At 38.8% G+C, this 15,618-nt stretch overlaps 1 protein-coding gene across 1 annotated transcript in view; it reads right to left on the bottom strand.

Annotated features, from left to right (window-relative positions):
* Window positions 1-15,618, bottom strand: part of SRBD1 (S1 RNA binding domain 1) — a 232,976-nt gene that overhangs the window by 22,081 nt on the left and 195,277 nt on the right. Inside the window, exons 17-19 of the mRNA XM_049870618.1 lie at window positions 14,362-14,468; window positions 12,142-12,318; window positions 6,399-6,554 (exon numbers count right to left, since the gene is read on the bottom strand). Coding sequence (XP_049726575.1) covers window positions 6,399-6,554; window positions 12,142-12,318; window positions 14,362-14,468 — 440 coding nt within the window. The remainder of the gene's footprint in view (window positions 1-6,398; window positions 6,555-12,141; window positions 12,319-14,361; window positions 14,469-15,618) is intronic.

The following is a 15,618-nucleotide window of genomic DNA, read 5'->3' as shown; positions in this document are numbered from 1 at the left end:
AGGGAAACAGAATCAAGAGATGGAGGGGTAGTTTAGAGACGGATGGGGCAGAGTAAGTAAAGACATAGAGACAATCCAAGAAATGGGACTTTAAGTAGCTTTTAATTTTTTCAGTGAAGTAGCAAATGAAGTTATCTGGTGAGTGTGAGAAGACCCTGAGATAAGTAAAAAGGATTTGGAAGAAAATGGCTTCAAAGGACAATTGCAGGAAAAGAAATCTATCTGTAGCAATGGTCGGTTTCTTAATGCTGTGTTCCCCTTACATCTTCCATAATACTGGTTCTCTGAAAACGCTGTTTAACTGACTTTTCCTAAAGGCTTTGCATTATTCCTTCTTCCTTCTCCTCTCCTGCCCCTCCCTTACTTGAACATACGTTCTGGCAGGGTGGGTGCCTTCCAAATGCAGTCGCTAGCAGACTGCTTATTTGGAAATGCCCACACTTCATTCTAAAACAACTTAATGGAAGGGAATTCTTGGTGGTGCGATATCCAGGAAACGCCATATATGCAGCAGAACAGTGGAACATTCTATACGCTCTATGAGAAGAATCCATTTCCTACAGATCCCTTAATAAAACAAATAGGCCACAGTGAATTTACTGTAGGCGGTAATGTTTTCCCAAGAGGAAAGGCAGAGTCTAATTTCAGCAGTGTGATGATGGAGAGTAACATTCAAAGCCAGCACATTCCAGATACTCCTTTTTTCTTCCTGTTATTTTTTCTGTGCTGAGCAGCACGTGCTCTTTTTAAGGGTATATATGACGCCTTTAATTCTGAAAGACCATTATGATTACATTCAAATCTGGCTCCAAGCTAGCTTTTTAATTGTGGACTCGGAGTGTCACAAGTCTGGGGTCAAACTGTGGCTCCACCAGCTGAGTTATCTTAGGCGATTTACATAACTCATCTGAGACTCTGTACACCTAAAGGAGTGGGAATAATAATAGTACCAACCTCCCAGGGTGGCTGTGTGCTTTAATGCCGTGATGTTTATAAAGTGCCTGGTAATGAGGAAGTACTCAATAAATGTTTGTTGTTTTTATTGGACTATTAACTACTCCCCAAACCTGACCTGAGCTACAGTCTGTCTCCAACCCTTTAAACTTCTCTTTTCCTCTTTCTACCGGTTGAAATCCTTGAAGACTCAGTCCAAACGTCACCTCCTGTATGAAACCTTCTGAGATTTCCCTATCTGGAAATGAGCTCTCTCTCCTGTGAACAACATCTGTGCTTCACAAAGCGTACGAATTAATTACTAACCTCTATGAGTCAGAACTGACTCGATGGCAATGGGTTTGTGGTTTATTATGGTTACTTGTATGTTTCCTACCACCTACTTGGCAGGCTCCTGGAGGGCATAAATCACCTCCGTTCGTTTTTGTAGTTTTCAGGCCCTACCACAGTGCTTTGCGCATTCTAGGGACCGAATAAAATCATTACTGACAGCATAATTCAGAGAGAAAAAATGAAGCCATAAAGAATATTACAAAATATGGGGAACAATGAACTGCTGATCTTAGAGATTAGGGATCTGAGGAGAAGACCAATCTTGCATGAATGCAAAAAAAAAAAAAAGAATCATACATTTTACTTTATAAAAATTAAACATTCAATATTTCAAAAACATTACAAGCACATATAAAAGGTAAACAAACTAGAAAAAAATTCCAACCCATACAACAGACTAAGGGCAATGACTCTAATACAGAGAGAGCACCTACATGTAATAAAGAAAAGGTCAGAAGCCTGGGGGCCATCCTGGACTTTAACTCCTGAATGACTTACCCAGGTTACAAAATATCTTAATCTTAGTTTTCTAAAATATGAATGTGAGAGAGAGTACCATAAATATAAAAGTATAAACACTTAATCACTTCACATTTTGGTGTATTTCTGGGAGTGACACACTAGAGTGACATTAAAGTCATTTACTTTTCCACTGGTTTTCCTCGCTGGGTTTCTGATATAACTAAAAATGACACTGCAATGGAATTTATTTTTACAGAACTGAAATCAAACCGGTGATCAGCTAATCACGCCCTTAATGGGCATATTTTCTTCACTGGGAAGACACCTGTACAACAAACAGTATATGAGAGTATGAACTTCCTATTATCTGACGTCTAGACTAATTGTACTTAGAAGCCAGAAATAACTACTGTAGGTCCAAACGGGATAACGGGGATGGTAAGCTTAATTTAGGAGCCTTGGTGGCACAATGGTTAAAGCACTAAGCTTCTAAGCGCAAGGTCCGAGGCTCGAACCCACTAGCCGCTCCAAGGGAGAAAGCTGTGGCAGTCTGCTTCTGTAAAGATTACAGCCTGGGAGACACTATGGGCCAGTTCCACTCTGTCCTACAGGGTTGCTGTGAGTTGGAACTGACTCAACAGCAGTGGGTTTGGGTTGGGGAAGCTTAATTTGGCAAACTACCAATTTTATCTGCAGATTTCAAAGGTCAGGAGTTGCACTGCAGGGAGAAGAAATTTCCCATGATAGTCCACCAGTACTCGGCTTCTGGGAGGCATTGCTACTCCCAAAAGAGGCACAAAGAGGGGTGAAGTCACTGGTAAGGCTTTTGTGCTCCACATGCAGAAACTGGCCCATGTGAAAACTGGCAGAAGAGTTGAGTCTAACAGGAGAAATTTAAGATTTTTCAGGCTTAAATATTGCTGGTGACATTATAAATCAGTATGTTACTTGGCAATGCATGCTAAGAGCCACAAAAACTTTCAAAGCCTTGGCACACTAATTCCACTTCTAGGAATCCATTGTAAGGAACTACTACTACTACAATGACTAAATTACAGTTCAAGCACTTGATGGAATATTATCTAGCCTTTTTAAAAAAGGGACATGTAGAAACAAACAAACAAACAAACAAAATGTGCTTATAACAGAAAGCAAAAGCAACAACAAAAAAAACCCCCAAAACTCACAAACCATATTAGAACTACATTATGGAAACAAACAGAAATGTACGTTAAAAAGACACTGGTTTGCATATAACAAAACGCTAGCTTAGTTTCCATGGAGACATCAGAGTTATTGCAAGAGGTCTATGTGTCCATGTGCATGTATGTACTTCTCGAAGAACAAATACCAAAAATACAATTACTATAATATGAGAGCTGAAGTTTTTTTATATTAAAAAACAGGGACATATATCCTAAGGATTGGAGGAAGACGTATTAACAACCTGCAATATGCAGATGGCACAACCTTGCTTGCTGAAAGTAAAGAGGACTTGAAGCACTTAGTGATGAAGATCGGACTACAGCCTTCAGTATGGATTACACTTCAACATAAAGAAAACAAAAATCCTCACAAGTGGACCAATAAGCAACATCGTGATAAATGGTAGAGACTGCAACTGTCAAGGATTTCATTTTACTTAGATCCACTATCAACACCCATGGAAGCAGCAGCCAAGAAATCAAACGACGTATTGCACTGGGCAAATCTACTGCAAAAGACCTCTTTCAAGTGTTAAAAAGCAAAGGCGTTACTTTGAGGACTACCGTGGGCCTGACCCAAGCCATGGTACTCTCAATCGCTTTATATGCATGAGAAAGCTGGACAATGTATAAAGATGACCAAAGAAGAACTGATGTCTTTGAATTATGGTATGGGCAAAGAATACTGAATATACCATGGACTACCAGAAGAATGAAAAAATCTGTCTTGGAAGAAATATAGCCAGAATGCTCCTTAGAGGTGGGGATGGGAAGACTCTGTCTCATGTACTTCAGACATGTTATCAGGAGGGACAAGTCCCTGGAGGAGAATATCATGCTTGGTAAAGTAAAGGGTCAGCAAAAAAGAGGAAAACTCTCAACGAGATGGGCTGACACAGTGGCTGCACCAGTGGGCTAAATATAGCAATGATTGTGAGGATGGCACAAGACCAGGCAGTATTTCGTTCTCTTGTACACAGGGTTGCTGTAGGTCAGAACTGACCTGACGGCACCTAAGATTAAGAGCTAGATGAGGATGCCCACTCTCATCACTCCTATTTCACACTGTACTCAAGGTCCTGGCCATTGCAACAAGGCATGAAAAAGAAATAAAAGGCATAAGAATTAAAAAGGAGTAAGTAAAGCTAATCTATTTGCTGATGACCTAATTGTTTATATCAAAACACTGAAGAAATCTACAGACACCTACTAGAACTAGGAAGTAAATTTAGCAGGATACAAGGGTAACAAAGAAAAACCAATTGTATTTTTACATATGAGCAACACACAATTAATAGCAAATTTTAAAAATTCCATTTACGATATTGTTAAAAAGCTAAATACATTTAATAAAAGACATTCAAGGGATGTACATGAAAACTGAAAAACACTGCCTAGAAAAATGTAAGAAGACCTAAATACATGGAGAGATACAGTAAGTTCATGGATCAAAAGACTAAATAAATATTAAGATACCAACTGTCCCTAAATTCACCAACAGATTGAACACAATCCCAGTCATAATCCCACCAGTCTTAAAAAAAAAAAGCAAGCTGATTCTAAATTTTATAGGAAAATGCAAATGACCTAGAATATTTAAAACTGTCTTAACAAACTTATTTTCTCACAATTTAGAAGGCTATTGTTACTGGTTGCTGTCAAGTCAATTCTGACTCATGGCAACCCCACGTGTGCACAGTAGAACTCCTCCAATTCACTTTTCAAGGGTGTGACCTTTTGGAAATTGATTGCCAGGCCTGTCTTCCAAGGTACCTCCAGGTATGTTTGAACCGCCAATCTTTTGGCTTGTAGTTGAGCGCTTAACTGTTTGCACTAACCACGGACTCCTGACAGCTATCTCAAAAAAAAGCACAAAATTGGAGGACTTAAAACTATCTGACTTCAAAACTTAGTATAAAGTTACAGTAATCTAGAGAGAATAGTACTGACGCAAGGACTGACAAATACATCAGTGGAAGAGAACAAAGAGCCCAGAAACAGATCCACATTTACCGTCATCTGATTTACAACAAAGGCACCAAAGCAATGGGGAAAGGAAAGTTTTTTTCTTTTTTTCAACGTAAGGTGCTGGAATAACTGAATACTCATAATGGGAAAAGAAAACTTGACCCCTACTTTAAGCCATACACAAAAATTAATTTGAGATGTATCATAGACCAAACTTGTAAAAGCTAAAACACAAAGCTTTCAGAAGAAAACACTGATGAAGACATTAACGACTTAAGGTGGGCAAAGGTTTCTTAGGACATGGAAAGCAAGAAGTATGAAATCTCAAAAAATTAGACATCATCGAAATGAAAAACCTTCTGCTCATCAAAAGATATCACTTATAAAATGAAGAAGCAAGCTACAAACTGAGAGAAAATAATCGTGAACATATGTCTGACCAATATGGAGCCCTGGTGGTGCAGTGGTTAAGAGCTACAGCTGCTAACCAAAAGGTCAACAGTTTGAATCCACCAGCCACTCCTTGGAAAAACTATGCACCAGTTCTACTCTGTCCTATAGGGCTGCTATGAGTCAGAACTGACTCCATGGCAATGGGTTTGGTTTTGGGGTTTACCCAGAATATATTTAAAAAACTCTCATAACTCAATAGGAAAAAGATAAACAACTACTGGTGTCGCTATAAGTTGGAATCTATTCGATGACAATGGGTTTTTTATCATGTACTTACTAGCCATTTGTATATCTTCTTTTCTAAAATGTCTGTTCGTACCTTTTGGCCATTTTCTAATTGAGTTGTTCGCCTTTTTACAAAAATTACAAATTATTCATTTATTTTTAAACCCACTGTCAACTCAATGAAAGCCTTAAAAACTGTAGTTACATAGCAAGTCACTGGTTTTGAACTAATTAAAAGAATTCTGAACTAATCAAGTGTGCTATTAGAAAGCTTTTTTTTTTTTTTTTTTTAAAGGCTTTTAAACTCTCCCTTCTACCCCAAAACCTCCCTCATATCATTCTGTTGATGGAATGATGTAAGCGCATTATAAATACATCATTTCCTAACTTGCGGTAGCCCACCAGGACAACAGGTCACTCAGGAAATCTGAGAGTTGGCTGTTTACTTTCAAAAGGGCTTTATCTTCTGATACACACAAGCTTTACGCCAGGTGCCAGTCAATTGTGTCTTGTTAATTTCCAAAAGAAACAGAGGAGAGTGCCATGCAATTTCCATTACACACACTTCACCAGTAGTGCCAGGGTTTATTAGCTTGACACCGCGCCAGGAATAATGGTTCCATTGCTCACTGAAATAAAATAATGTGCCACATAACTCAGCAACGCGGAGCTTCTGAAAAATGTTGTCATGTTAAACACGGTCATATTTTTTCGTTCCCATTATGCCAAAACAAAGGCCATTTGCTGTACAGCACTGACTCTGGGTGCAGAGAATTCTCACAAGGGCCCCAGTCTTACCTCATTGCTATGTCATATGACTCCGGGTGAATACAAGTTTGGTCCAAAGGATTTGGCTTCAGCACAACATTCACTGGAGTTTTGCTCTTTTTCTTGCCTTGCTTCTCATTTGTGCCCTCAACACCTGTTGACGATTCGGTGTGCTGACTACTGTAACTATTAAAAAAAAAAGGGGGGGGGGGAGTTGAGCAGAAAAGAGTTTTAAATTAACAACATTGCTTATTTCTCTGCTACATAAATATACACAAACAGCAACCAGATTCTAACCATTCACTTCATAGAATGTACCACTTATTTGTTTAAAACTCTGTTTTTACAGGGTTTTCTGCTACTTAAAGCCAAAAACATTCTTAACTGACTCAGCCTGTGTAATTGGCATTCTTGGAGAGAACACAGAAAACAGAGGGGAATAAATTAAGTAATAATAATATGATTTTCCAGAGGTGAAGAAAAATATACGTTCTCAAATCAAAAGAACCCACTGAGTACAGAGTGGGATCGATGGGAAAAGGCTCCTACTTGACATATTGTGGGGTAACTTTAGAATATAAGTGATATTTTAAAAAGCCCAAAAGGCTTTCAAGTGAGAAAAATAAAACAGATTACTTAGAAAGAACTATAATCAGACTGGCATCAGATCTCTCACTGGCAAAGATCAGATGCCAGGACACAGTGAGACTATATCTTAAAAGTTCTGAAAGAAAATGATCTTTGAATCTAGAATCATGCCTAGCCAAGCTAACATTCAAGTAGGAGGGCAAATTAAAATCATTTTCAAATATGTAAAGACTTAAGGACAATCTACACAACCTCTTTGAAAGGAATTTCTATGCTCCAGCAAAAACGACGAGTGCGAGAAAAATGGTAACGTGGGCTACAAGAAACAGTGATGAGTACAGACACCGTAAAAGCATACAAAGTTAAATAACTGCTTATGCATAAGGTAAAAAACCAAAAACTCTGAAACTAAAATCCCAGGTAACCTCAACATGGGAGGCAGAGCCAGAGGAAGGCAGGCTGAAGGGGCATTAAGGTTCTAGACTTCTTTGGGAGGAGGACAGGAACATCCATTAACTGCAGAAGTCCATCCAAAAACAGCCTTAAAGGTAACCACCAGAAGACTAGAAAATGTACCACTTTGAAACCACTAAGACAAAAAAACCAAAGCCATTACCATAGAGTTGATTCCAATTCATAGTGACCCTATAAGACGGAATAGGAAAGCCCCCACAGGGTTTCCCAGACTGTAACCTTTACAGAAGCAGAATGTCAAACCCTTCTCTCACGCAGTAGCTGGTGTGTTCAAACCACACATACCTCGGCTAGCAGCCGAGCGCTTTAACCACCGCGCCTCCGGGGCTAAGGGGAGATAAAGATGAGGTAGGAAAATAAGGAGAGAAACCAGGAGAAAACTGATAAACTGATAAGTCTAACAAACAGCATGAAAGGAGAAGAAGAATTAGAAAGCAAGATGAAGAGAAAAATATATAAGACAAAAGATTACGTCCAAACATATCAATAAATATAACATACGTGAATGCATTAAAATCAGATTGAGCAGAACTGCAAAACTGAGCTCTAGGTTTAAGAGAGCCACATCAGAACAAAACGCTACAGGAAGTCTGGAAACAAACAAACAAAAACACCAAGCAAATTCTGAAAAGGCAAATGTAGAGCAACGTCCCGAGCAAACAAAACAGGTGTCCTCATACCTTATGTTGTACAGAGATATTAACTCCAAATGGATCCATGACCTAAACATAAGAACTAAATCCATGAATTGCTTAAAAAATGACAGGGGTAAGGCTTCAAGATCTTGTTTTTGACAGTAGGTCCTTAAATATGACACCAAATGCATAAACAACAAAAGAAAAACTAGATACACTGAACTTCATCAAAATTAAAAACTTTGTGCATCAAAGGACTTTATCAAGTGAAGAGACAGCCTACGAAATGGTGAAAATATTTGAGAACCATATATCTGATAAGGGTTTAATATCCAGAATATATAAAGAACTCATACAACTCAAAACAAACAAAACAACCCAATTAAAAAATGGAGAAAGAACCTGAATAGACATTTCACCATAGAAATGCAGACGACCAGTAAGTGCATGAAAAGGTGCTCAGTAACATCAGTCATTTGGGAAATGCAAATGAAAACCACCCTGAGATACCAGCACTGAAACCAAAAAACCAAACCGACTGCCCTCCAGTGGAGTCTGACTCCTAGCAACCCCATGTGACAGCGCTGAGCCACCCCGTAGAGTTTTCTAGGCTGTAATCTTTACTGCAGTGATTGCTAGGTCTTTCTCCTGAGGAGCCGCTGGGCGAGTCTGAAATGCGACCTTATGATTAGCAGCCTAGCTCTTAACCACTGCGCAACCAGGGCTCCTTCACAACCACTAAGATGGCTATTACCAGGAGAAAAAAAAAAAAAAAACCTGGAAAACGACAAGTGTTGGTGAGAATGTGCAGAAATTGGAACCCTCACGCATTGCTGTTAGGAAGGTAAAATGGGCCAGCTGCTGTGAAAAACATTTTGGTGGTTCCTCAAAAAAATTAAATATAGTATTATAATATGACCCAGCAATTATACTCCTAGGTATATACCCAAAAGGTTTGAAAGCAAAGCCTCAAACAGGTACTTGTACACAGATGTTAACTGCAGCATGATTTACGATAGTCAAAACGTAGAAATAATCCAAGCGTCCATCAGCCGATGAGTAAATAAACTAAATGTGGCATATACTCATAATGGGATATTATTTAGTTACAAAGAGAAAGTTCTGATATGATATGGACAAACCTTCAAAACATTATGCTAAGTGAAAGAAATCAGACACACAAAAACAAATATTGTATGATTCCACTTATATAAAAATATCTAGAACAGGCAAATGAATAGAGACAAAAGCATACTATTGGTCACGGGGTGGGGGGTGGGGAATGTGGGGTTATGGCCTAAGGGCTACTGTGTTTCTGTCTGGGGTGATGAAAACATTTCAGAAATAGTGGTAATGGCTACACAACATGGTGAATGCAATTAATGTCTCTGAATTGTATCCTTAAAAATGGTTAAAAAAAAAAAAAAGCAAACTTTTTGTCACACATACTTTACCACACACACACACACACACACACACAAAAGATATCAAAGTAAAGAACATTATACAGGATAACAATATTCCGTTCTGAATAAGCTATGATCTACCAAGAAGATCTAACAGTCCTGAATCTTCATGTACCTAATTATCAGCTGAAAACAATAAAGCTTTAAAACAACCCAAATATTCGTTAATGAGGCACTAAATCCATTACCACTGAGCGGATTCCAAGTCACAGCAACACTACAGGACAGAGTAGAAGAGCCCCCGTAGGGTTTCCAAGGCTATAATCTTTATGGAAGCAGACTGCCCCATCTTTCTTCTGTGGAGTAGCTGGTGGGTTCGACCCACTGACCTTTCGGTTAGCAGCTGAGTGCTTTATGGGTTTGCCACCCTTAATAGGGCATTACTTAAAATTATGGTGTACTCATATAATTAAACAGTATACAGACGTTATAAAGAGTAATACCAATCTGTATGTAATGATTTGAGAAGAGACGCAAGATATATGTTTGAAACAAATAAAGCAAGTTCCAAATAGTTGTACAGCATGATCCCTTCTCTATGGCTGAACGACATTCTCTCATATGTATAGTAATTACTGATAGGGAAGGACTTACTTAGATCATTTTGCTATATGCTTTTTATGTGTCCTATATAGGGTCGCTATGAGTTGGAACAGACTCGACGGCAGTGGGTTGGTATACCTTACAAGGAGCTCTGGTGGCGCAGTGGTTAAGAGCTCAGCTGCTAACCAAAAGGCTGGCAGTTCAAATCTACCAGCTGCTCCTTGGAAATCCTACAGGGCAGTTCTACTCTGTTCTATAGGGTCGCTATGAGTCTGAATCAACTTGACGCCAGTGGGTTTGGTATGGCTCAGGATAGGGCAGTGTTTCGTTCTGTTGAACATAGGGGGGCTGTGAGTGGTAAATGACACGACTGCACCTAACAACTGACCTTTTTGTCCCTCATTTCCTCCCATACTGAATTCTTCTGTTTTAGTTGATTGTTTTGTAGTGAACCATTTTAATTCTCATTTCTTTTTGTGTAAATTTTAAAGATATTTTCACTGTGGTTACCATGGGGATTACACTTAATATCCTAAATTTATAAAAGTCTAGTTTAAATTAATACCGACTTAACTTCTTCAGTTGCACACAAAAATTCTATTCTTATATAGCTCTGTTCTGCACCCTCTTATATTGCTATTGTCACAATTTACACAATTATAGACTGTGTGTCTTTTACTTTTCACTTTATTTTTTTAATACCACTTGAATTTTCTAATCATACATTTAAAAAACATATAAATCAATAAACACGAGTTACTTTATCCTCAATTTTCCACTTCTAGCTTTTGGGTTTTTGGGTTGAATGGTCTACTGAGAAAGAACTTTCCCCTACTACAGTGTTCTACAAAATTTACCCGAGTTTTCTTCTGGTACTTCTACAGTTTCACTTTTTACCTTAAGTCTATGACTCATCTGGAACTTATTTTGAGTATGAGGAGTGAGGTGGCCCTACAGCTTCTCCCACACATATCAAATTCCTGCCAGTTATCATAATACCATTTACTGGATAATTAATCAATTTTTTTCCCCAGTGTTCTGACATGTCTCCTTTCTTATAGACTAAATTCCACCTATGTTTCGGTGGATTCCAGATACTTTCAATACTATTCTACTTCTGTATCAAAACCAAACTGTTAATTACTATAGCTTCATAATGTTTTCTAATATCCCATGGGGCTGGTCTTCCCTTAAGTAGTCTCTTCTTTAGAATAAAGACTATTTGGCCATACAAACTTTATTATAGTTCTGTCAAAAGAAAAAAAAATATGAATGAACCAGGTAGACTAGCAGATATAAAACTAGCAGATATATAGAAGCTATTCTTTCATAATCTACTGTACCCAATTTCTCTGTTTTGTGCTACCAGGATTAGAAAGCAAAAAGTTAGCTCTTAAATCTACAAGACTGAAAATTAATGTTTTGGTCATTTTGGGGTGGACAGAGAGAAGGGAAGTCTATCTACGGTCAGAGGAACTAGCTATGTCCGTATCAAGTGGTCAGTGTAAACTCGCCATGGTCACACAGTCTCATACCAGTCCTCCCCACTTGCTATGCTCCAGTCACACTTGCTTTACTTCAGTTCTCGAACACACCGAAGTTGTTCCTGCGTTAGGACCGGGCACGTTTGCTGGCTGCCCTGCCTGGAATGGTTTCCCTCTGCCGTCTGTGTGGTTTGCTCCTTCATTTCACTGAAAACCCTGTTCGAATAACTCTTCAGCGAGCACTTCATCTAAAGCAGTTGTCCCGCTCACCAAGATGCTATTATACTTCCCTGTTTGGATTTTAATAGCCCTTATTAGCATCTGAAACTATTCACTTGACTACTTTATTAAATAGATTAAAATATAACTCCAAGAGAACAGGGAATTTGCTGGCTTGTTCACTGCTGTATTCCTGGTGCCAAGAAGAGTGCCTAGCAAAGACAAGACACTCACCACATACTGAACGAATGAATGAACAAGCGGACATCTAGGATTTACACCGGTAAGGAGGATGGGTGAAAACAGGAACGGGGGGTGGGGGAGGAGCTGATAATGGAACATTAGTATACACTTTAGTAATCACCTGCAAAATGTTCGAATATAATCCTGGTTGATCCTGATGAAGCCAGCACATTGCTGGAAGGATTTGGGACCTAGCCCTTTCACTTTCTTTAGCTGTTCTCGGTTGATGAAGGGCCCGTTTTTCTCTCGCCATTCAATGATATTTTTGGCTCGGTTGGCATTGAGTCCCGCGATATGCCTAAAAAATAAACCAAATGAATGATGTGGCAGATACGGAGTTTAAAAAGTTCTGGAAAAAGATTTGAAAAGGCAGTGACATTTTCCTTGGGATAATAAAAACAACTGCAATTACATATTGTCGTATGTTTCTAAGTTAATCAAAAAGGGAGTTAATTAAAAAGGATAAAGAAGAAACAGTTGTCAAAGAGGAGAGAAGGACAACAGAATGCAAAATAAGCTGCTATAAAAAAAAAAAAGCTATAAAGGTGGTAAAAAGGTTAACCGTGATGCAAGAAAAAGAGCTGTTCGTCAGAGTATTTCTACAGCGTTCGCATTCCTTTTATCTCTGAATCAAGCAACAGTGCCACCTGTTCCTGTTTAGCTTACAAGATGAGCTAGCAGCAATGGTTACCACAGCCACCATTGTTTTGCATTATCTTTTTTTATTTTTGGTAAATCTATTCTAACTAATGTAAAGGTATTTAATGATGAATGTCATGGTTCATAGAAAAGCATGAAAACTACAGTGAAATCTGAAGCTGTCAGGGATTTCATTTTACTTGGATACACAATCAACGTCCATGGAAGCGGCAGTCAAGAAATCAAATGGTGTGTTGCGCTGGGCAAATCTGCTGCAGAAGTCCTCTTTAAAGTGTTACAAAGCAAAGATGTCACTTTGATGAATAAGATGTGCCTGACCCAAGCCATGGTATTTTCAATTGTCTCATTATGCATGTGAAAGCTAGACAATGAATAAGGAAGACTGATGAAGAACTGATACCTTTGAATTATGATGTTGGTGAAGAATACTGAATACACCACGGAGTGCCAGAAAAATGAACAAATCTGTCTCAGAAGAAGTACAGCCAGAATGCCCCTTAGAAGGGATGATGGCGAAACTTCGTCTCATGTCCTCTGGACATGTTATCAGGAGGGGTGAGTCCCTGAAGAAGGACATCATGCTTGGTAGAGGGTCAGTGAAAGAGAGGAAGACCCTCAATGAGATGGACTGACACAGTGGCTGCAACAATGGGCTCAAGCATAGCAACGATTGTGAGGATGGCAAAGGAACAGGCAATGTTTCATTCTGTTCTACATAGGGTTGCTATGAGTTGGAATAGACTCGATGGAACCTAACAATAACGACATATCATTAAGTAGTCTGCTTTGTTTTAATTAAAAGATTACTATTTCAGAGAATCTTAATTCTGTGGGTCTGTGGAATTTGTGTAGCTATGGTAGAAAAGCAACACCTTAAAATGCTAAGGGATATTTTCCACTATACCTGTTTCAATGCAAAATGGCCTGGACCTAGTGAATTTCATGCTTCATCTGCAGAACTGTGAAATAAATGCAAGGTTGTGAACAAAAAAGCAGCTCTTCTATAACCACAGGAGACTGAGTATGTAAGAGGTGATTATAGTACAATGGAGATTTTGATATGTGACTTGTGGAATCAGAGTAAAAATACAGTAAGTATACCGTGAACAAGGAGCCCTGATGGCAGTTTGAACCCACCAGCCAATCTGCTAGAGAAATATGTGGCAGTCTGCTTCCATAAAAATTACAGCCTTGGAAACTCTATGGGGCAGTTCTACTCTGTCCTGTAGGGTCACTCTTAGTTGAAACTGACTTGATAGTAACGGGTTTGGTTTTGGTTTATATCTTGAACTCTCAGAATTTATCTGTTGGCTACTGCCAGCTTTGACAGAGACATGCAAGAGGCTGAACTAGTGAAAAATATCTATCTGATGTGGTGAGAAGCAGCCCTTTTCCATGTTAACCTTATTTAAATTCTATTAGCGACACTAATTCACTCAATGGTTACCATCTGCTCTTCACTTTAGATTTACAATATTAAAGATGATAATGTGAATTGTTATAATAGTTTTCTTAAATGATGTCTTCCCCTCTGACTGATTACTTAAAGCTATGTGAACCCAAACATTTTCTATACTTGACAACTTTATACACATGTGTCTCCTTGTTCTTGCTGAGCTGGACTGGATGGCCAATTAAACTCGAGCTTCTGTGATCTTCAGCCACAGACGTCCTGTCTCACCTTAACAAAACTTCTGAACAGATGTTAATATCCACTCCCACAAAGCTGACACATTCTTCTACGATACTGTCCAGTGTTGCCTTGAGTAAAATCTGGGATACATCATGCTGAAAAGACAGAGATCAAATATCAATCAAAAGTGAGGGAGATCGCGTTCCTGGGCTGTCCCACTACTTTGTCTTTATTACTGGTAGCTGGCTAAGACGCACCACGGGAAGTTTCTTCATTTCTATTAAACACGGTTAGCAGATGGAACTGAGCTGAACTTAAGGAATCTGTCTTCTTTCTCTTTAAGCCAGTCACACACCTATCTGACTACACCACAATCAGTATTCTTCTCTTTTCTGAAACTCTGCTCGCAGCAGTGGTTCTCAAACTTTAGCTTGCATCCGTAACACCTGGAGGGTTTGTTAAAACGCAGATTTCTGGGCCCCACCCATTAAGTTTTTCATTCCCTAGTTCTGGGGTGGGGCCTAAAAATTTGCATTCTAACAAGTTCCCGGGTAAGCTGTTGCTGCTGATCCTATGACCACACTTTGAGAGCTACATTCATTCATACCTTGTATTGTTATCTTCACTTGCATATGCATTTTGTTCCTTAGTTCTTCTTAAGAGAAGAAAACATTAATTATAATAGGATGCAATATAATAATATTCAGTAAGTTTGAGGAAAACCAATCGATCATGTTTCATCAAATCAAAGGTAGTATTGCTTATAAGAAGGAGTCCTGGGGTGGCACAGTTAAGAGCTGGACTACTAGCCAAAAGGCTGGTGGTTCAAACCCACCCAGAGGTGCCTCTGAAAATAGGCCCAGTGATCTGCTTCTGAAAGATGACAGCCTTGAAAACCCTATGGGACACAGTTCTACTCTGCACACATGGGGTCGCTCTGAGTAGAAAGAGACATGATGGTAACTAGCAACGACACCGACATCGCTTATAAGAAACACCATTATTTTATGTATCTCCAAGAAAGAAAATCCACTGCTAATTAACTGATGACATGATGCTTTCTTATTGCTTAGAATTTTTATTTTTTAAATAGTGAAAAAATTTTTTTGACTTAGTCTTTCTATAACCATGTAGCATGCAAAAAGAAAAAGAAAAATATAAGCAATGTAAGTTGGTTAAGGTATTTCTAAAATTTCTTCACAGTCAGTGTTCAACTCTTCTTACTTTCCTACTCGGAGCTGTAGATGTTCCAAGGTTTTCCATGCAGTATTGTCCTTTATGCTATCAAGTGCATTTGTACTGTAG

The sequence above is a fragment of the Elephas maximus genome, chromosome 26 (genome assembly GCF_024166365.1).
Source record: "Elephas maximus indicus isolate mEleMax1 chromosome 26, mEleMax1 primary haplotype, whole genome shotgun sequence".
NCBI lineage: Eukaryota > Metazoa > Chordata > Mammalia > Proboscidea > Elephantidae > Elephas > Elephas maximus.
The sequence above is the reverse complement of the archived record's forward strand: the minus strand, read 5'-3'. Positions and strand labels throughout refer to the sequence as shown.